We start from the raw sequence: 22,887 nt of genomic DNA on the forward strand, positions 1-22,887 counted from the left end.
GTTTCAGCTGGCTCATGTTCAGTCTTTGATCCCTCTTTGTACAGTTTAGTGATTCAAAAGCCCAACTGAGACACTTAAACTTTCTCCTTACATTTTACTATTACAATTCAGAAAGACATTTCTTAACTTTTCATAGCTTTTAAATGACCTCTTTTAGATTTCTATCGAAATAGAAAGGTAGGCTTTCGGTAACAACTAGGATTTTCTTTTTGTCTGTTTTTGCAATTTGTTGTCAGGAGTCATGAAGTCAATGCATTATATCACTGAATATGAGATTTCGGTTCACATGCTTTATTAAAAGATGTATTAATCATTGACAACCCTTTCAATAAGCCAACGAGCTTATCTGTGTGTCTGCATAGTAGATGTCATCCCAAGTACACAACCTGACAAAGTAGATATTGCTCAATTTGTCAAAGAGTTAAAGATCACTGCATGCTAAATTCTCCACTAAAGGCCCATGAGGATTAAAAAGTCACATGTCCAGACTGCCACAGAATATATAACATACTGTATGTTTTGTGTGTGGCAACATGTTCGGAGGACTAAGAGAGAATCCATTTCTAGGTGAAAGGATGTTTCCAGTTTAAACTACCAGTTATTTTTTATCTCTACTTTTTCTTTTAATAAAAGTGCTTGTTGCACTTCAACAAAATACTTTATCTCCTGATAATTAATATGACATTTCCATAAATACATAGCTAATAAAAACAATGATTTCTTGTGTTACTTATAACAGACTCCGTGTGACACTTGAACTATATTATGGATAGCAAGAGAGCAGAAAGTAAGTAAGGTACACCAATACAATCTGCAGTGAGTGTATTACAGGTATCACTCAAACTCCTTTCAGTTCAATTTGAAGAATATATTCATTTATCCCTCAAGGGGCAATTTAAGGCAGACAGTTCCACAAATACTAGTAAAGATATACAACATATAATATCATGAATTAATGTTCAATTAAATTCTTGGGAGTGTTTCACATTTAACAATGTGATGGGAAACTGTCATATAGCACACGGATCCCTGTGAAACTATGCCAACGTGTGGTAAGAACACTATCAAATGACTGGATTGTAAAAGCTGTTGTGTCTCTGAAAACACATTACCTCATCAAATAGTTCTCCACCAAAAAGAAAATGTTTTTTTTTTCTTTATACTGTGATAAGGAATGTACTTTTTGATAAGTGACATCCAAAAATAGAAACATGGAGTCACTGTGAACTCTTCTAAAAAAAAAAAAAAACTGAACGAACTGCCCTTTCCAGTTAAGAAACCACAGTGAGTCACAGTGTGTCAACTTTATTCATTATATCAAAACCGAATGAGCGAAGGTATTCACTTAAAGAACATAAAGACAAATATGATAAAGTATTGGCTTGGTTGAAAACAAGGCAAAATTATTGTTCCTCAGCTGAGAACATGGTTTTGCTCAAAGCACTGATGTACCGCAGGCCATCTGGCTCTGTGATCTTTAGTCTGGTGAGAGGTGGCACGATACCGCTGGTGAAGTATCTGAATGCAGGGCTGGGTGACTGGATGGCATCCAGAAATACCTTGGAGACAAAAACAAACACATCACAGACGTGGAAGGGCTCGTATGTTGACACTAAATACTGTCAGTTTGTTGTGTTAAACTCAACCTATTTCAGTATTCTGATGAAGTGTATACAAAGATACAATTACAAGTAAAAATAGATTATAAATAGATTATTTTACGTAGGTGAAAATCAAGTCAAAATAGAAGAAAAAGTAAACAAGTAAAAGTTCTCAATATGGAGACTGGCTCCTGTTTTTACTATTTGATGATAATTAATGTTACATGCAGTATGTTATTGTACAATGTTGTAGTTGGATGAGGTGGAGCTGAATCCTGCTGGACAGATTCCTCTTTACCTGTGTATCGTATATCATGAGCATTCATTTCATATGTATATGTTCCACTGTTCTAAGTGCAGCCCCACCACACTCAGACAAACCGCAAGATGGATCATTTACCAGCTAATATGGATCAGATGAAGGTGACACGTTGCTGCTGACATATACATATATATATATATATATATATATATTATGTATGTATGTAGGTATATATATATATATATCTTATCATCATACCTTTACAATGTCCTCAGTGTCCTGGGCTGCGTTTTGGAAAACGGAGCCACAGTGGTGCAGGTATTTTTCATAAAGGCTGAGAGTGTGAGCATCGACCTGTTGGAGACATACATCCCCGAGCTCTGCCTTCTGCAGGTTGACCAGAAAGTCAGTGTTGACTGGGCCACACTCAATGAGACTCACACTGCAGGATGAAGCATAATCAACATTTACAGTTTCCAGCTAACAGCCTCTAAACTAAGGAAACAAGATGCAGGAAAAGATTCAAACTCACTGGATATTGAAGTGTTGCAGCAGGACAGCCAAACTCTCACATGCTCCCTCTATTGCAAATTTACTGGCACAGTACACCTCATTAAAGGGGAGACCTGTACGAGAGCATGAAGCATGAAGACGGCTTATTTTGGCAATTTTTCCGCATGGCAGAAAGCATCAACACGATTGCCTATTAATCATTAGAAAAACTGCACACGTGGAACACTGTTGACGTTCAGTGATTCCTCATGCGTGTGCTTGTCTCACCTTGAAGCCCTCCAGTGCTCCCGGTGACCAGAATCCGGCCCTGGCCTTGAGCCTTCATCTCCGGCAGGAAAGCCTGGATGGTCTGGATGGTACCGAGGAGATTGACCTCCAGAATCTGCCTCATCGAGTCTAAGGACATTACCTCCAGCGGCCCCATCAAACCCACACCAGCATTAGACACTGTGAGTAGCAAGGGTAAGCCCATTAACACACGGAAATCACAATCTTAAGGGAACACACTGACACAAGAGCATACCCAGAATGTCCACTCGTTTCTCCACAACCCTTTCCCTCGCATCCAGGATGGACTGCCGGCTGGTCACATCCATTTGGAGTATGTCCAAGGTATCCTTGTGCAGGCTTTTCACACACTCTAAAAGACGCTCTTTCTTCGCCAGGTTTCTCATCGTGGCATACACTAAACAGAAATCAGCACTAAGTGGCATGTCTTGTTAAAGTTTTTTCACATAGCTTTTAAAGGTTTTTTTTAAACAAATCTCACATGTGTTGCAGAATATTTCTGGCTGCAGTAACAAGTCATTTGTTAAGTCCAGTATCACATACAGAGCATACAGTACAACAGTATATGCTGTGGGCTTAGAAGACCATTAACATCAACAGTTCTTGACCCAGTGTAAACTCTCTAAGAAAGGCACTTAAGGCATACAATAGAAAAGTGTGTCCGCTGTGGTTACCTTTGAATGTTTTGTTGGGATCAGAGGCTAGCCGGACGGCCAGGCTAAGACCGATCCCAGAGGAGCAGCCTGTGATCAGCACTACCTTCTTGTCCATGGAGTCTCTCTAACTGTCTGCTTCAACAGAGAGCAGCTACAGCATGAAGGTGAATGTTCTGTTTTTATTCTGAAGAACTCTGTAACTGTGTTTTGAAAGGTGCAATATAAATAAAGTTTGTTTTCATTATAAGATGGAGGCTTGTAAAAGCTCATCTTCTGATGCCACATATTTTGCTATCACAAGGCCAGTCAATCCTAAACATCTTTCTGTTATCGGCCACCTGGAGTCCTCCCAGTTTTTCACATGTCCTTGTTAGTATAGTTGATTTATTTCTATTGAGACAGACATGTGGGAAACATTACTGTGTTTGTGTGTGTTGGGGTTGCACAGAGTTGTTTATACTTCCAATGACATACATGATTAATGGTGTAAATTTATATTACATATATTTTGGATGTGTATATACAAATCTTTCTGTAACTGATGTGGGGTGGGGTGCCCTATTTATTTCAATTAAAATGGCTTTTGAACACAACAGTGCTCTAGTTAGCTCTGCCATGCAGTACCTGTTTATCCTGTGAATTGCACAACAAATTTGCACCAGATGGCAGCAAAACATAATATCAGTAAGACTAATCTCTGGCTGCTCCATTGGCCACATTACTGCAAGACAATGAGGCTGAGAATAGCCAGAGAGCAGCACAATGGCTTTGAGTTCAAGGGATGGACGAGGGAAATTGCTAAGTGCTGTTCTCAGAAGGTCTCTGAATTTGGAGACCCTGTGTCCTTGTCCCAAGCTTGTGTTGAGGGAAATTGTTATTTTATGTTATGTCTAACAGAGAGTTTAACTGACGCCTATAATATTCTTTAAATGTGTCATATTTTCTGAGCTTAAAACCACATCTCACAGTCTTCCGTAGCTGATGAAAAAAAAAGCTGTAAGTGGACCTTTGAGTTTAGATTATTGTCCTCACATACTCTTCCTTGGATTGCTTTCATGCTCAAAAATTAGAAAAGTAAAGACTTGCTAATCATTTTCAAGTTTCAGGAGACTCAAATGTTTAGCTAAGAGATTTTTCAATATCCAATTCAATCTTAATGCGTTTTGTCATCTGTGATCACAAGGCTTAAAGCATTGCAATTCTTCAAATACAATGTGGTTTCACGGAGAGGAAACTTAGAGGAAACTTAGGCTATTATAAAGCACAACATTCCAGCCCCAGCCCAGGTCCAAAAACGCCTGTTATTCACAGTGGTAAGTAATCCATCATGCAATTTCTGAGCAGTGACTGGAAAATACGTTTTGTGATTACAAGATCATTATGTGCATGTGAATGAGTTTTCACTATGTGGCAACGAATTTATCTGTCAGAACATGTGTAACAGTTATGAACATAGCCTCTACTTTTTATACGCTGTCAACAAACACTGGGCATAGTGCACATAGTGGTTTGGATGAATTCTGTAAAATACATGTCACTTATTCTTAGGAAATGTAAGAATATGTAATAGGACTTTATTCTGTGTCACGGTCCTCTCCTATCTACTCTTCTTCCTCTTTTGTGCCTTGTTGTTCTTTCTGCATTTTAACTAGATTCCAACCCATGTGCATTTTCCTACAGCTGAGTTTCTGACCAGTCAAAACAACTTTGCATCTGTTGTGCAACATTTCAGCACATTTGAAAAAATCTATTCTGCTAATAGGAGCGAAGCAAGTAGGAATTTCCTGCCATTTTGTTGCGTTCCTCCCCTTGATATGGCATCAGCTTGGCTGCTGTCCCAGAGTATGTGGGACAGATAACAGCAGTCTTTGAACCTCTTTGAAATATGGACTGTCAATCATGTTTGCAATCTTGGACTCCTTGACCTTAGACATTTTTTAAGTTTGAGATGTTTAATGGTTTCCTGTTTGCGTCCATTTTTTAAATTTTACTAAAAGCAAACTACTACTACTTACATACTTTGCCACATGCATGTGTGCATGTTGCATTGGCACTGTTCTTGTAGAAGAAGTGATGAAGCACATGTTATGTGTGTGCAAAATGCTTTAACTTGCATGCCAGTAAAAAAAAAAGTCAACCGTGCACGGTCCAGCACTGCTACATGGGCTGCCCATCGTCCGTCTCTGAATCCATCCTGCTGTTACACGTACCTATGGTCCAGTAATTACAAAGAAAAGGCTGAGTAGAGGTGCCCAGTGGTCTGGAAAAGTCTTTAAAACATCTCCTAGACAAGATTGGCCCACAGCACCCAAGAGTAAACAGGGTGAAGACCTTACCCCGTGCACAGCTGTGTGTCTTTGTGACATTTTGGGGAGAAAACAAGTAGAGTGTTTGTTGGAAGTGGTTGGAAATGCATGAGACGGAGCAGTCATGGGGTCTGCACTTTGTTTCTGCAGTGCCAACAGCAAAGGAGGTATCTGCTACATCTTCAGGAGGAAAAGCATAACAGCTCCTTGGTGTCAGTCCATTCATGTGCCCACCCTGTGGAGGACAGCCCAAGCATTGGGCTGTGCTATTCCAGGGCAGGAGACACATGTGATGAGTGCATTGTGCAATGACACAATACAAGGTTTGTAGTAACTCACTGAGTGGCAGCAGAAGCAGATGTCCTCGACAGGATGTCCCATGTGAGAGTGATGAGCAGAAGTGAAAGAGCTGAAGACGTGTTGCGGTGGATGTTGTGGGGCTGAAATGTCACGCTATACCTGACAACAAAGTTTTTTCTGAAGGTGCTTCAGCTGAACTGAATAATGCAGATCTTTTCTCAGATATGTTGCCTCACTTTTCAGGGACAAGATAAAACAGTTTACATTATGATATGCATAATATCCATTATTTTATACATCTATGAGACAAGCAACCCTGACAATCTATAACCACTTTTTTGAGATAGTGTGACTTTTATCATCTGTCTTTTTGGCCAGTAAAACATACCACTGTCCTTAGAAGAGATAAATGTAATATGTTGACTGGTATTTTTGTCTGGTGTTGTCTCCATGCTAATGAGTTCATTCCCCAACATTCCTCTGACATCAAATGTATCCCTCTATCTGAGAGGTTTTGTTTCACTTTGCAAAACCACCGTTTGACTGCTTTGGTCTAGACTTGATGAATTTTACAGTTAAAGCAATGTGTCTGCATCCGATTAGGTAGAGTTACTGTGTCTGTGACCTTTTCTTGCCTCTCTTCTCAACACACGATAGATACACATTAGATAAATTGCCTGGAGACATGGTCTCTCTTCTATTTCTCTATCGTATGCATGCATGCATGTAGCTCTTTGCTCACTGTAACTGTACATTTTTAACAAAAACTGTCAACGTTTGAGAAAGATTTTTAGCTTGTGTGTTGGATACAGTGCACATATGTTAAATGTTGCAGGAATATATGGTAAAAATAGATTCCCCTGTAAAACCCATCTACAGTCTACAGGACAACTGGGAGCAGAGTGAGCAATTGAAAGAACTCCCTCCTCTGAGAATTTAGTCTAGGATGATAAAAAAAACAAAAAAAACAAGGAGCTATAACTTTATATGTCTACTTATAAACAACCAACTGATGAAAGATGTGGCTCCGACCGTTATGACGACGGATGGCAGGTTTACTTCATTAAACGGTAAAGAGAGAGCCTGAGAAATGCACAGTGCATTTTTCACGAGGCAATATAGGGGGAGTGGGGCTCGCTGGTAAAATCATCATGGCTGAAACAGGAGAGGATGTGTGGAAAGTATAAACGGTTTGGAACACATGGACACAGAGGTAGAATCAACACATTTTAAATTTCTAATCTACAGAATAGAATCTGCTGAAACCGTTTTAATACAACTAGCTCAACCCTTTTATGATTATTAGCTGATTATTTTAGAGTTGTACTTACATCCAACTTACATTCTTAACCCTTGTTGTCCTCGGGTCAAATTTGACCCTTTTTCAAAGTCATAAATATGGGTTTCTTTGAACCGAATGCCCAAAATAGCATGGCTGCATGGATGTACATTGTATGGAACCCATGCAACAATCTTTGCACGTAAAATGAATGATTACTTTTATTGAATTTTGGGTGTTTTATTCAATTTTATAAACATGTTTAAAGGGTTTTAAAACAGTATCCTGCCTAAACTTAAACATAAACCAGTCTGTGAGTTAGTCAACATCCTTTGATCTTAGCTATTAGTCAAAATAATTCATCATTTCTGCTTTTTTAACTCAAAACAGATATATAGACATAAAGTTATATAAGTTGGGTTTATTGACCATGAATTTAAAAATGAAACGTTTATAAAAGTGACAAAAACTTTTTTAAAGTGTCAAAAGCATAAAAAAGGGCCCAAAATGGTGGAAAAAACACCAAAAATTCGAATTCACTTTTGACGTGGATGGACGAGTTCATGGTCGACGGGAAGACAACACAAGGGTTCGGAAAGAGACAAACGCATCCTGTCTGAAAGCATTATTAAAGACAAAGCTGCAAGACCACAATTTAATGTGCTTTATATTCATTAATATTTTAAGTGCAAGAACATCACAGTCTTTCTTCGGGCCCAACGGAGGGGTCTGGTTAAACTTCTATCCAAGAGCAAAGGTCAGAGGTCACTTAGGTTAGGATTAGGGCATCATATTTCATACACATTATTTTTCCAGAGTTTTGACATATACGGGATGCAGGGGTCAAGGTTGCCTGCTGGACATGAGGCTTTACGTCAGCTGTAACCCTCAGGGCCACTGCCTGACTTGCGGGTTTTGCATTCCACAGGAACGGTTTGTATACAAAAGCTCAGAGCTCCAGGAAGTAGCGGGGATTGTGTCATGGGAAATGTCCCCACAACCACTGGAGGCATTCTTTCTCTCTGTTTGGGGACATCCTGTTTCTGGTCTTTTTTCTCCGCCTGCAGGCACTCAAGTCCGTCCTGGGACTAGAACTAACCTGTTTTTAGCTCCGAGCACTTGAAGCCTTCGTCATGGCTTAAGCTGGAGGTCAGCGCAGGACACTTCCAGTGTGACTGCATTCCCCCTGCACCTGCACCATCTTGGTGACTTTGGTTCGGTCAACAGGCACAAACGTATCTGAGCAATGTACCGGAGCCTTGGTCCGTTGCGAGATCCAGCTGGTTAGATAACATGCATGAAAACGTTTAGACTGTCAAAGTGCAGATCTCATCAGTAGAGGTTTGCTGGGAAAAAATCCCTGGTCTGGCTGGGAAAAATAAACACAAATGTGGTTGCACTGGGCAGCTTAAACAGGTCAATGGTTGAATGTAAAGCATGAGGCCATTAAACAATAAACTCAAAATAAATGTAAATCTTACATTTTTTTCTTAACAGTAAAACTGTCCAACAGCACACATTCCAGTGTTTAATCTTTTCTTTCTTGGCTTTCTGTCTCTTGCTCCAGGTGCAGAATGCCAAGCACTCCATGCATCAGTGCCTCACCTGTGATGTGGTGAAATAAAGTGATGGGTGGTGTGTCGGGGCACGGCATGTGACTCAGCCATGCTGGTATTCACCCGCTATCATATTAAAACACTTCTCGGCAGTAAATGCAGGCATGTTTTAGCACTACCACCATTACTCGGTACAGTTCTCACGGCAAATTACTTTCTATCTCTCTCTCTTCTCTCTCTCTTTCTCTCTCTCTCTTTCTATCTCTCTCTCTCTCTTCAGTCTCTCATCCTCTCTTCAGTCTTGTTCTCTTTCTTTCTTGTCTCTCTCTCTCTCTTCAGTCTTTTTTCTCACTCTCTTTCTCCATTCAGTCTCTTTCTCTCTCTCTTTGTCTGAATCATTTCTAATTAATGTTTGTCCATGCACCTTCTTGCCTTCTAACTGATACTGATGAAATCCGTGGTGCACTCCACCCACCACCTGGTTACCTGGATACACTCTGTTTACAGCTGACTCTGGACACACTGTTCTGTGTAGACATAACATGAAGTGTTGTGTAAGCATGCATGACAGCAGACGTCCTCTACAGACGTTCCCACAAGCATAAACACCACAAATTGCACACAAACATTTTCACTTGCATTGTGCGGCCATATGTTTTTCTGAAGCTCTTTCCTGTGCTCTCATGTGCACATGCTTAGCAAACCTACTTCCCCAAATGCACATAGTTTGTACAAGGAGATCAAGGTGCCCTGCAGTTGAGATATACAGTGCTCAGACCTGAATAATGAAGTCTTGTCCTGGTACTTGTCTCAGACTCTGCATTGATACTGTTTTCTTTCGTTTTCTGTGGCTTTTCTGTGGCTACCCCACCTATTTCATTAGCTTGCATAAGCTGGATGAAGCTGCAGTGGGCCCTTGGCAGAGGGTTTGTCAATAACTATCACCTTATAAGATTATGAGAATGCCACACATTTTGCCAGCCCATACCTCAGTTACATAATCACTGCCTGAACGTTCAGTTCCCAGGAGCAAATAGCCCAATGACATAAGATTTTACACCTGTGGCATGTAAGCATGCCAAATGTAGTCGCTATTAAAGGATCATATTTCCTCAGCACCCTTTGTCATATGCTCTTAGCACATGTTGTCCAGTGTGTCCCACAGTTGAGAGTTAATCCTTGTTATTACTTTAACAAATACTTCTCTCGAATGCCTGAATAGAAGAAATGTAACCTGTCTTCATTTCTAACATACCTGTTCTGGTTTGTCATTGTTTTTTTCAGACTCTTCTCATTGGTTGATTCCCAAACATTTTTTGTTCAAGCTACATTTAAAAAAAAGTGAAGCAGAGATAGCCTTGCCCTGCAGTAAAAACTAATATAAAACTCCTCAAATGTCTCCCATAAATCCAAGTGGTTAGATTATCTTGGTGACATGTTTGCTTTCTGTGGTGTTTGTTTTTCTGTTCCACTTCCTTTTGTACTTCCTGTCAATTTAAATTAGAACAGCTGGTGAAATAAACACATTTCTATTTCATGTGGCAATACATCACCGTACATATTGCTCTGTATGTTGCTGTAGTTCAAATGGAAAATTGCAGTTACTTCTGATGATGAAACGTCAAATCTCTGACTAAACTACTCCTTTGTACTTTTGCTACTGTCACACTACGTTTGAACAGAAGTTACATAGTGTTAGTTTAAGACATTTTAATCAGTGTTTCCTCTATGTTGACATGTTGATGGTAGCCCGCCAAGGTCAAATTTCTGCCGCCATGGTATCAGAAATAGGGCAGACGCACAACAGGGTTTCCGCTATGTACACCGCGCACCACCACTCCTTCAGCTGTTTATGAAAAGTCATAATTACACAAATCGGCAGAGCCATCTGCTCTACTGAACTCAAGCGAACTGTCATCCGCTCTCTGTCCCCTTTGAGGCTGATTAACTAGAACAGTAACAGGACTTCATCACTCGCGAAGTAACGGCAAAGTAAACAACAAGACGAGTGCTATTTGTCACTCAACCTTAGGCAAAGCTGCGACATGAAATCTGCACCCACTTGGGTCCCGTGAAATATGACAGCTACAGTTAATTGGAATATAGTATTGTGGACACTGAATTTGAGGAATTTACTGTTTGTCAGACCCCAGTTGAGACAAGAAGCTAACGTTAGCGAACGCTGTGGTCACTCTGCCTCCCCGCTGCGGGAGACGCTGTATAACGTTAGCTACTGTTTTAAAACCATTTTCCAGGTTAGGGGGGGTGCATACCGCTTAAAACCAACATGAAAATTATGCTAGTAATGTTCACTCTGTGTTTTGCGTGACGTTAAAACACCGGTACCATCCATTTGCAGGAAGGTTTCAAGGTACAGTTGGTAGCTAACATTGGCAAATAAGCCTGCTGACAGCGGCATTATTGTTCACATTTTGGCACAATGTTTCTGACCGTAGTGGTTAACTTTTTGACAGTCCCCTCTGGAGGAAACACTGTTAATTACTTAATTTTTTTATTTTTGAAAAAATATTTTTAAATTAAAAAAAAAAGAACCTGGGTCTTTGAAGCCACTTCCCAGCTATGTAGTGTTAAAAACATTCAAATTTCCATTTATTGCATTATTTGATTGCCACATTATAGACCTAGTACAAGAAAAAGAAAAAATACCATAAGTGCTCATAAAAATGTCAAATTAAAGAAGAAGAATATGCCTCTTGAAATCTAAAACACTTTTTGGCTCCGTTATCACAAGAGAGAGTTATGTATCACAGGGAGGTTTTTCTCTAAATTGTAGATTATGTAAATGTACTTTTCCTACACAATGTCCCAGCCTGATAAAAAACATTCCCAAGGACCATCTGGGTCTTATCACCTCTCAACATCATTTCACATAAAATGACTAAGGCCAGGAGCCAAGTGATTTAAGTGTGCTTGTGCTTACTGTAAATGGTGCTACGTGCTAATCACACATCACTCCCTATGTCGCCATGTCAGTGGACATTCAGTTTATTGCTAATTTAGATCTGTCTTCATCTTCTTGTACTATTACTCTGCCCATGTGATGTCATGTTTCAAAGTGATTAGAAGGAGAGTTAAAGGCTAAGGTACATTTTGACAGGGATATCGTGGGTCACAGTGACATGTTGCTCGTAGACAGTTGATCTGTCTTGAATTTATGAGATGGCAGAGCAAAGGTCAATAGAAATCTCTGGGAAATGTGCTGTGCTTCGTGATTCTCCGGGTAGAAGTCCTCCAACACGAGCAGATCACTCAGCTGTATCTGTGGGCGAACATTTTTGCTGACAATTTATCATACTTACTAATTATTATATAAGAGCTTTTTTGGTCTATAATTTGGGTTTCAGAAAGCCAACTTCTGTGGAGAAAGCAGATAATGTCGGCAGCAGGAGGAGGAGAGATGCCCAAGCGCATGATTATTAGCTGCTGTTTGTATAAGATGGCTTCTCCAACCCAAGATATTCAACTAATATTCAGGAGGGACATGCATGGCAATATTCATGACGGGCATGTAAGGAATGCCATGACATTACAGCCTAATATGGACATTATACTGGGCTGACGGGCCAGTTTGACTCTCACTAACATTCCAGCTCATCTTTAGTTTCTGTTCATCAAGGTGTCATGAACTCACCTTCCCATTCCTTCCTTGTTTACAGTTCGTTTCAGACAGGTGGCAGGATTAGTGTGTCTGAAAGCATGGGTGGTGTTCAGGTCCTCCACACCCTCACAGTGAACTGTGCTGTCAATTACTGTAACACCTGTTGCTTGATCCCTACTTGAGAGGTTAACAAATCAGTGTAATGCTTCATACTCCATTACAAGTCAACGCTCTGCATTCAAAATTTTAAGTAAAAGTACAAAAGTATTACCTGCAAAATGTATCAAAAGTACAAGACTTGTCTGGCATAAGCAGCATTTTATCTGATCCAGGTGGAGTTAGTTCAACATACTTTATATAGTTTTTTCTAGTGGTTCCCAAACTACAGTTCTGGCCCCTCCATAAGGTCACAAGATAGATTTGAGGTAGGGTAAAGATTAACGGAAGAGGAAAGAATAAAAACTGAAAGAGTGACCTGGTCAAATGACACTTTGGATTTACCAACATTTCTAACTAGCTAATTAAACAGCCTGTTAGTAACCGAGTTAGTCATTACTAAAGTGTCATGAGTTTCTCAAGTTAAAAGTGAGAATAAGCAATTAAAGCCCCCCCCACTCCTCCTCAACAGCTACAGACTCAGAAAGGGCAAATACTAAGGAAAGCTCATTGTGGGACTGGCTCTAGGGGCTGTAATTCTGCACCAAGGCTGAATTTCTGGAAAGAGGATTCAGATACAGTATTAGGGGACCACTAAGGTCTATATAAAAGCATACAAAAAGCAGCATGTCATAGGACCTTTAAGTCTTTAGCAAACATGAACAAAGACGAAGCAATTTATGGCAGGATGTAGTCTTATACTGACAAACACAGCTTCCATAGAGATAAACTTAATTTTTAATCCATGTTGTCTTGAAGAAAAACTTCTGGGCCTCATCCTTAAGATCATCGAATTAAAATGAGTCATAAATTGTCTTCCCTGTCTGAGTCTCACAGTGGACTCAGCCTGATCGTACGACTGATCTGTCTCCAGGGTCTTTGATCATTGCTTCGGATCACATGCTGCAGTGGACATGTGCTGTTCTCCTTATTAACATTATTCTCCAGACAAAGGTGACAGGACATCAAAGGTGCAGGAGATCTCTGCCATGAAAGATGTCAGACTAGATTGGGCTATTCTTCTTTGTATGGGAGGTTTTTTTGTTTCCTGTGTGTGATTTTAAAACCTACCATTACTACAAAACTCGTATCAACCAATTTAGTAAAATGAGGATATATCTTTGAACAAGAACCTTATTTAGACAGCTTTGTGATGATAGCACAGACATGTGAAATGTCTTTAAGGCTACTGCTCACATACCAGTTGATTTTTGTATAAAAGAAGACTCTGAGGTTGTTCTTTATTTAAACAATAAAGTGATCTGTAGTCTGCAAATGCTTCATCTGCCTTCAGTGCTGGAGTCTGAGTCTAGCCTCTGGGTTAACATTGATGTGGCAGCAGATTCCACTGGGCCGGCCTGACGTCATCAGGGGGATTCCTCGAGATCCAGCATCTTGGTGCTGCATTCTTGCCGTCCCTACACATTTCCATTGCAATGCTCACTAGACACAACAGCTCGACAGCTGCAGTCGCAGACAAAGTCGCTTCCTCTCCCCCAGCTGGAGTGAGAGGTGTGAGAAACGAGCTCGCTGAGCTCAGAGTTATGGCCAGAGAGGCGATTGGTAGCAAAGAAGCAAATAACCCCATCCTACAGTGAGGATGGTCCTCTCTCCAACAGACACTCCACTCAATAGACCAGGATGAGAGACAAAGGAGGGATTCAGTGTCTGTTAACACAAGAGGCCCTGTCTATAATAAATTCTAGGCTATGAATGAGGATAAAGATGTGTAGGATTTGTTAAAAATCCAACTCCAGTTTCAAAGATTCACATGTACCAAAGTCATATCCTCAGACAAGTTGTTTGAATTGATAAGGGAGATTATGCCAAACAGATGGTGCTTACCCTTGACTTTATTTTAGGGGTTTCAGGGTTTCAAATTAGAGGAAGTCCTGTCTAGGGCGACTGCTCCATCAAAGTGGAGACACGCCCTCAGTGTGGCCACAGACATTGGGCTGGAGGGCGGCTAACTCTGAATTCCTGCCAGAGTGTTTTATGGTCCCATTCAGATTGAGGAAGAAGCCGGGGACTACTGGAAGCCGGACACCTTTCAACTCTTTACATATCAGTTAAAGAGAAATTATTTTACTTTGACACATTCTGTTTCCACCCTCACAAGTTTGTAGAACCGGAGTGTAAAATGTTCACTTTTGTTAAGAAGCAACCAAACAAATTCCTTCCTTTGAAAAATTAGATTACTGGAGTAAAGCATGTTGAGAAATGGTGGATTCATTAGCGACTTTGGGACACTTTTTTTTAATGTGATCAGCTGAAAGGCTGACGGGGGTGATGAAGAAGGCAGTTTTTACACAGAGGCCTGAAGGAACGCATGAATAATTGGCTGACAACTTGAGCTATAAGTCATAGCGGTGGGGTCCTTATGTGCTAAGCTTGTGGAAACACACACACATATGAGTGCATACACTTACGTCTAGGTGTCTTCTTGGGAGGTCTTGAAAGGGTAAAAAGAACTGAAGAAAGTGGGAAAAGTGTCTAGAATTATGGGAGCGGATGAGGAGCCAGATTCTGGTTTAAATTCATGGGAGTTTTAAAGCGACCTCTGGATTTACTGAGGTAGAAAAAGTGTTTGTTTGTGTGAATGAGAACAAAACACAGGAAAACAGTAGCAGGCTTCTGGGCCACAAAATAAAATGAATGATTTCCGTGAAATAGAAAGACGATAGCCTAAAAACCCTCCTCATCATTATTTAAGCTAAAGCCTTGCAGGAAGTGGAGAAAATAGACTTCTGAGCTGTGAATCAGCCTCAGAGTCTTACAGGTAAGGAAACACAGGTATCATTGTTGTTTTTTATGTTCTTTTTCCTTCTGTGTTAAAGGTAGTTGTTGAACTTTTTCATCCACAGCAAACATATTTTAGGCCTGGAAATTTGTTTTGTTTTTACATGGTCCCCAGAAGAGGATTCTTATATTTTTATGCCCCCCGTAACCTTATGCCACCACTGTCAAGATCCAAATTCTCCTCCAGGTATATGTCATAACCTTATGGCTTGTTTTCCATGAAATTCCCAATGATTTTGGTGGCCAATACACATCTCCTGTTGTGCTACAATGACACCAAGTCTCTACTTATACACAATAAATATCATAAACTAATGGGCATACTGCTGTGAAACGTACTCAACATGTTCATTTTCTCCATTTTAGACACTTGATGTTGCGTTTTAAACACTTGATGTCAGTACTCATAAATCCTTTCCAATTGTATTTCCTCTATCCTCAGTAAATGTAGCTCAGCACGATGAATGTCCAAATGTTACGAAATCCACCTGCCAGCTCACCTCAAGATCGTTAAATAAGACGTTATGTAAAACAATAATTAGCTGTTTCATGAGACTTAATGTGCTATGAGTGACTGTTTCTTGGCTCCGGGCAGTTGCCAGACAACCAGTTATATTGTCACCTTTACCCAGAGCCGGGCTGTTTCCCACTGTTGCCAGTATTTGTGACAAGCTAAGCTAACTGACTACTGGTTGTAATGGACAGATGTGAGAGTGGCATAATCTTCCTCTAGCTGCCAGAAAGCAAACGTAACAAATTGTCAAACTATTCTTTGAAACACAAAAACAAAAGACAGCTTTCCAGCATTACATGCTGCACCTGTTCATGGATAAAAGAGTGGCCAAGTGTGACAGTTGCAGCAAAAAAGAAGGTTATTCCCTTTGTCTGACCTTTTAACCCAAACCTCCCCTCACCTCATTCCTCATGCAAGTCACAAAGGACCACATAGTGAAGGAGCAAGCTGCCTGCTGATTACATGTGGGCGAACACAAAACACCAACACCAACGCAAACACACACACAGAGACACCCACACACACATACATACGCATACAGCAAATACACAGGAACATGCACACACAAAACACACATCTTCAAGCGCAAACACACACTCAAGCACAAACCTTTTGGCTCTATATGCTGCAGTGTAAATGGGTAGAATATTTGTTACACAATAAAACAGTGGAACACATCATGCAAACCTGTGACCTTTTAGCTCATGTTACCTGCTGTACCTTGTGCGGTTGTTACCTCACAAAATCTTGACCCTAGTATATTTTTTACGAGGCCAAAACCACAAAGCTCTCCCCGATGGCCTTGTGGTGGGATGGATACAAGGCTAGAGGTTAGCCTCTTTCAAGATCTACTTGGTTTAAAGCACACTCCTACTCCCACATACACACACACACACACACACACATTCGTTCCGGAGAAAGAAAGAAAAAGATTTGATGCCATGAAACTCTCAGGCCAGTTGTGTGTTTTATTTGATAGTAGTTTTTATATTGCTTCACATTAAATATTTTTACTTATTTCTGAGCTCATGGCCAGAAGATGATAAAAGCTGGCATGACACTGATGGAAAGTGTGTGTGTGTGTGCAGCTTGTTATTCTGTCACCACGGCAATGCAAACAAACAGAGAAGCAGCAGCACGCTTCAGCAGGTAATCATTAGTAGTAAGCCGACCTTTGACCCCTGCCATACTTAAGATGACATATGGTTGCATCTACCTGCTGTTACTGGAGTCACTGGGCTGTGTTACCCAGTGTGATGTTAATGCAGTTAGCTGCAGCACTGGTTTGTTGTTTTATGTAGACTATAGGTGCATTGACAGAAAAAACTAAACAAATAACTACTTCCCAGATATATCGTCTGTCAGTCTGTCTTCTCCAATAACCGTGTGGGTGAATATTTCCTTTCATGAAACAAAACCACTTTTAAAAGTTGATCGGGAAATTCCCTTGGCAAGAGCCTGCCACAACAAATAGCATAGAAATGTAAGCAAATGAGTGTTTTGTTTCAAGTGCTTGGTTTTCTGTTGTCTTCATTCCCCTTTTTAATTTGTCTTTGTTTCTCAACACTGTTGTCTATTCTCACTGGTACTTCTGTCTGCAAGACAAACGCTATCCTATTTCTCAATAGTAACCATCCCACCTCCTCTAACCTCCGATTGCTCATTTGCCAATTAAAATACATTTTTTCCATTTCTCTCCTGAGTCAGACATTCCAAATGGATTTCTCTGCTTCCCCATTTCATCTGTTTCCTTCTCTCATCCTTCTTTTACCCTCTGGCATGTCTTCTTCTATTACAGTCATTCACATTTGGGACATTTACAGTACTCTTCCTAGCCTTGCTAGTTGCAGGTTTATCTGACCAGCTCAGAAAGAAGTGTAAAGCCAAATGCCTTCCACCATTTTGTATCTTGGGTTGAAATTGTGTTTATTACCGTCAAACTGCAATTGCAGGTTTATTATCCCATGTCATTAAGCCCCAACTGAGACAACAGTAATTTGTTTTGGCAACCAACCCACACAGATAAGCTTCTGATGGATGGCCACGAGTGCAGGACTGTGTTGGCCAGGACTTTTCATCTGGTCCAAGAAGGTGTCAGCTTTTAAAATTCCCAAAAGTTGTGTTTAATCTCCCATGATATCATCTGAATATTGTGGGTATTATGTAGGCATAAAGCATGTACTGTACAGTGACTTGAGCTGTGAAAGGCTTTATGTTGTTGGATTAATGAGACAATGATGTGGCTGTGAGGGGGGGAAGGAGACCGGAGACAGAAGCAACAGCTGAGAAAGCCCTTTCAGTTTCTAAGTTGGTCTGTCTATCTATGGTTAAGCCTGGCTGCGTGTATCATTGCCGACACCCCAACGGCCTTTAGGGTGGCGTAACATCTAAATCTGCATGTAGCTATTTTGGCAGATCTAGACATGCTTTGTTGAGCTGTTTGGTGAGTTCTTCATCGAGTTATCGAGACAGAGCTCAACAACATGCTGCCTCTATTCTTTACTTTGTTGAGACGGATTAAAAGATGATCTAATACCCTTTTTATCCTATATGAGCACAGTGCTGCATGGCTGTAGTATCACTTGCACAAGTCTGACTAATTCATCAGCCTGTGTTGAACATGTTGATGCTGTTTTGTTTTTTTTAACTTTTTTTGCCTGAAGCAAATAAGCACTTTACCACAATTACTGCCTTTACGTGCAAACAGTGTCTAGCAGACGTGCGCACAGCTATAGTTCCCAGCTATAGCTCCCATCTGGGAGGTCACATTGACAGAAAGCAAGGCAGGATGTGGCTAAACGTCTCTTCTGTTGCCTCTACCTGAGTGCAGCTTTTTTTCTGTTCTCTGTCTTATCTTTCTCTTCCTGTAATGCTACTTTGCACCAACCCACACAGTGTGAGCTTGAAATAAAAAAAAAATCTGTTGCTGCAATCGAGGGGAAAAAAAATCTGTGAAAACAGGCACTTTCACATTTGTGGGCAAAGAGGAGTTATGCAGTACACACTCAAGCTTTCCACTGAAATCAGTCAGTCTGCAATTTGAAGACTCCTGTGTTTTTCCTCAGTGTTTCCCACCTGTTGCATTTATCCTAAACATCATGTTGCTTTTCCCCATTGGGTTCTGGTCAGGGATGATGAACCAAAACTAGGAGTGTTGCCCCTTTGAAAACATCAGCACACTGAAGGAGCGCTGACCTTGCTCCCGTTGCTGATTGTAGCACCCGTGGTGTCAGACATGGCTGTTGTTTTTGGTTGATTTGTGACAGATTACACACTCAGAGGTGCACATCATATGTTCAGTTCAGTCAGTTCAGTCACTTTATTATCCCAAATGAGAAACTTGATATGCAGTCAGGAGTGAAAAATAAAAAAGAAACACATTCTAAAAACACAAATAGACAATACAAAGACATGAGGACAAAAAGGTTGTCTGTATGTTATACCCAAAAAACATTTAAAAAAAAGTAGTAGTAAAGTAGTACATTACAAGGGCAAATTAAGCCGAGCTAATGCACATGGAACAAAGGAGTTTTTACTCCTATTGCTCTTGCACCGAGGTACTCTAAATCTGCGACCTGAGGGGAGTGCCTTGCAAAGTACTTGCTGGTCAAAGATAACCATCAAGGGGGACTGTGGGAAACCAATCACCTTGTCAGGCACCTCTACAATATGGCTGAGGTGGTTTTTTGTCCCTGATGTTCAGGTTACCGTACCAAGCAATCATGGCAAAAGCCTTGTAAGCCTGGAGGCATGAGATAAATAAGGGTCCACTGAGATCGAGAGGATTTGAAAAACATGTTAACTTAAGGTTTCAGGATGCAGGAACAGAGGCTTAAACCTGCAATGGGTTTTAGGATTAGGGCTGTTTTTAAATACATTAATTTGATTAGTTGTAGATATTAGCCACAGTTTAGTAAATCAAGCTGAAATTATGGGGGTGATGAAATAAACAAATACATAAAATAAGATGACTCTATATGCAGGCATGCAGATAAAGACTGTAACACCAATCATCTGCATATACAGGAACATTACCGGGTAGATCCTATGTTTATTCCCAAACATAACCATTGACTAAACATCATGGGGGGGCGGGCTCCATAGCTAACTTCACATCATAAAATAATGCAACAACTGACTGAAATCCAATTTGAGATTCTCAATGAGGCCACACACCGCTTCTGCTCCAGGCCTGTTTGTCAAGTGTTGTCCTTAGATTACAAACAAGGCAGTAATATCCCGAGCCTATTCTTTTCATCCCTCTTTCAGTGTTGTTCTCTATTGCCTGTAGGATTAGGAACTTATCTTTTAATACCACTCGAGCGTCAGCCCTGTATGTCATCCTGCAGTCTTGAGGTGAGTGACTTTCAGCACCAGTGTTAGGGAACCCACTGATCCTTCTCTGCCAGTTCACAGAGGAGATGTTTCTCCTTTTTGTTAAACACAGCAGTTGATGTGGCAGAAATACCAGCAGTAGTAGGGGAAAGAAAAAGGGTTAAGACATGGGTGGTGTGCATTTAAATCAACCGGAGCTATTGGGCTGTTTGGTTTTATGAGGTGCCAGACCTTTGCCGTTCTGTTCAGACAGCTTAACACTGAGGTCACCACAAACAGATCAGAGATCACACCAGTGTGTGACTTGGGCTCACCACCATTACACAACTGCACAAATGATTTATAGAAATAAAGAAAGCATGACATCATATCTTACATCGCCCTACTGTTAGCCTTCCCTAACCCTGTAAGTGGTAACGTGCACGCCATCTCCCCGAGCAAATTAGGGTCTGCCGTTGCAGAGACTTTTTTTGCCAAAGCATCAGTTACTTGTTAATTACAAATTGCACAACACATGACACATGAGATATGTAATGAAGCCCAGTGTAAGCAACCAAAGAAGGCAGGGAACACTTATCGACTGAGGTAAGATTACCAAGTAGCCCTCCTGAGTCTGAACCCATTCATTACATGGGATCCTCTTTCTGCATAAACAATGGTTTACAACTAAGAACCATAAACAGAGAATTTAGACAGCTTGCAATCTTGCTCTGTAAGGATTCAGCATTTTGCAATTTTGCCAATGTAGTCTTGTTAACAAGGCAAATGTCCCAAGAAAGATTGATGGCTTCTTCATTCTCACGAAATGCTGCTTGTGTGTGAGCTACTGTCAGCAGCCATTAGGTGTTCTCTTTTAGAGATAAAGAAGGGGAACGGAAGCAACACACAATATTTAAAAACATTGTGAGAGCTGGTTTACTTCAAAACATCATGTGACATGGACATCAGTCAGATGTTTGCTTATGATGATGGCATACTTCCTCAGTCATAGCATACATGTTATAAGCAAGGGGTGGAAACAGCTCATTGTGGTCATTAAAGCAGAAAGGAAAGGTCTGAGATGTTATCAGGGTAGGGCATCTCAACATAACTGCACAGGCCTCCAAGCAGACTCATAAAGGAGTAGGGGCAGCAAATTTAACAGCACAGTGTCACAAAGTCATGGAAAAAAACACTAACATAATGAGACCCTCTTTCTCCCTTTGTTTTTAGAAACATTGTGAGCGACCAAAACGGAAGAAGAGAAAGGACATCTTTAAAAAAGTAGACAGAAGACTGTCTCCACCACATTTGCCTAAGGGAGCTATAAGAGAGCTTAATAGTGTACGCTTACCCTGATCCTGCCATGGTCACTGCTTTAACACTGGTTTGCTTTTGTCCGACCTCCACCCACAATCTTTTACCTCCTTTGGCTCTTCAGCAGCTTATGAACGTCTCTGCACGTCACTATCATAACCACAAACTCAAAGGTTGAAACGTTATCTCATACCCTTGTGCCCTGGTTAAAACTGTCAAAATCAATCTTTTATCAATCGGATCCATATCTTGGACACTTTTTTGGACCGGACCCAGTCGTTACTCTACAACTGGGGCCTTGTTAAAAAAAAAAAAAAAAAAAGAGCCGTGTTTTCTGACTCTGTCATGACAAGGCCTTTTTGTCCCAGTGGCTCGGAAAGTGTTTGAGTTCCCCGGGTCGCGGCTGAACTTCTCATATTTATGTTAACTAAACTGCAGGCTGGCAGGCTAATTTGCTGGTATGTGTTTTCATTAGGTCTCTGGTAGAGCTCCCTCACTTATGTGGCTCCTCTGAACTCTCACCCCATCTTTAATGGGAAGGCTGGCAGAGAAAGAGGGTCAAGGCTTTAGAGTGGGCTCACTTAAGATTTAAGGTAACAATTTGAGGAGGCCTTACAGGTTATGTAACCTTGTCGCTGGACACTAATGACTCGATAGGGCCTGAGGAATGTCCACTCTCAATAGGTCTCTTTTACATCAGTTGCTGTTTGTGGCAACAAAATTAGCTTTGGTATGGTAAAATTGGACAAATCCTGCTCTGTTTGCTAGATAACAGTTATGTTGGGCATGTGACAAAACACTAGCAATGTGTTCAGCCATGGGCCACAAAACCAGTACAGAGGGACCGGTCATCCTATCATCCCTTCCTTTTATCACTCCTTCCCTTGAGGCAGAGCACACACACTTGTGTCCTCATTTAGAAACATGAGGAATACAGGCTGGTATGGGTCTCTCCCTTCTTCAGGAAAGTGATGTGGCCACTTTCATGACGGCAGGATTGCTGAAACAATAAATGAATAAGTTAACTGTCAGTAAATAACTGATAAGGCATGCGTAAAACTGCTCTTCTCTGTTTACTGGAATATGATTATAAGTTGAAAAAAATGTAATCTTAATGAATAAATGTTTAATCTAAAAAAAATAATCAACAATGACATTAATTGTTAGTTTTAGACCTAGATGCTAATGACTGATGACATGAGTCTTCTTTACCCACTGCTACAGGGCGCAACAATGCTTTTAAAAGAAGGCAACCATCTCACGCTGTCTCATATGATCTCCTTTACACGAGGCGCAAACGGAGGCAGAAAACCACAGCTTCAACCAGCAGTTCTTTTGACTGTCAGCTGGGGATGATATGCTGTGTGTGTGTGTGTGTGTGTGTGTGTGTGTGTGTGTGTGTGTGTG

The 22,887-nt window shown here is 40.8% G+C and overlaps 1 protein-coding gene and 1 long non-coding RNA gene across 2 annotated transcripts; one reads left to right on the top strand and one right to left on the bottom strand.

Moving 5' to 3' along the window:
- The first annotated feature begins 35 nt into the window (after window positions 1-35).
- On the top strand, window positions 36-19,520 carry LOC116702311 (uncharacterized). The gene is made up of 3 exons (XR_004335122.1): window positions 36-48; window positions 6,149-6,152; window positions 19,435-19,520. It is a non-coding gene; the product is annotated as an uncharacterized LOC116702311 (long non-coding RNA).
- Window positions 972-4,215, bottom strand: hsd17b1 (hydroxysteroid (17-beta) dehydrogenase 1). The gene is made up of 6 exons (XM_032536475.1): window positions 3,339-4,215; window positions 2,900-3,061; window positions 2,644-2,823; window positions 2,396-2,489; window positions 2,122-2,305; window positions 972-1,559 (listed from the first exon to the last, which is right to left on the bottom strand). The coding sequence occupies exons 1-6, from the start codon at window positions 3,433-3,435 to the stop codon at window positions 1,404-1,406; spliced, it is 873 nt and encodes a 290-aa protein (XP_032392366.1). The 5' UTR covers window positions 3,436-4,215; the 3' UTR covers window positions 972-1,403.
- Window positions 19,521-22,887: the final 3,367 nt, after the last annotated feature.

Source organism: Etheostoma spectabile, chromosome 15 (assembly GCF_008692095.1).
Source record: "Etheostoma spectabile isolate EspeVRDwgs_2016 chromosome 15, UIUC_Espe_1.0, whole genome shotgun sequence".
NCBI lineage: Eukaryota > Metazoa > Chordata > Actinopteri > Perciformes > Percidae > Etheostoma > Etheostoma spectabile.

What these genes read in the sequence shown, in the direction of transcription:
- hsd17b1 (XM_032536475.1), bottom strand. Translation starts at nt 3,435, where the DNA reads ATGGACAAGAAGGTAGTGCTGATCACAGGCTGCTCCTCTGGGATCGGT. An exon ending in GAGCACTGGAGGGCTTCAAG is followed by an intron (nt 2,490 to 2,643) that starts GTGAGACAAGCA and finishes GCTCTCGTACAG; the next exon opens with GTCTCCCCTTTAATGAGGTG. An exon ending in ACACTGAGGACATTGTAAAG is followed by an intron (nt 1,560 to 2,121) that starts GTATGATGATAA and finishes TTTGTCTCCAAG; the next exon opens with GTATTTCTGGATGCCATCCA.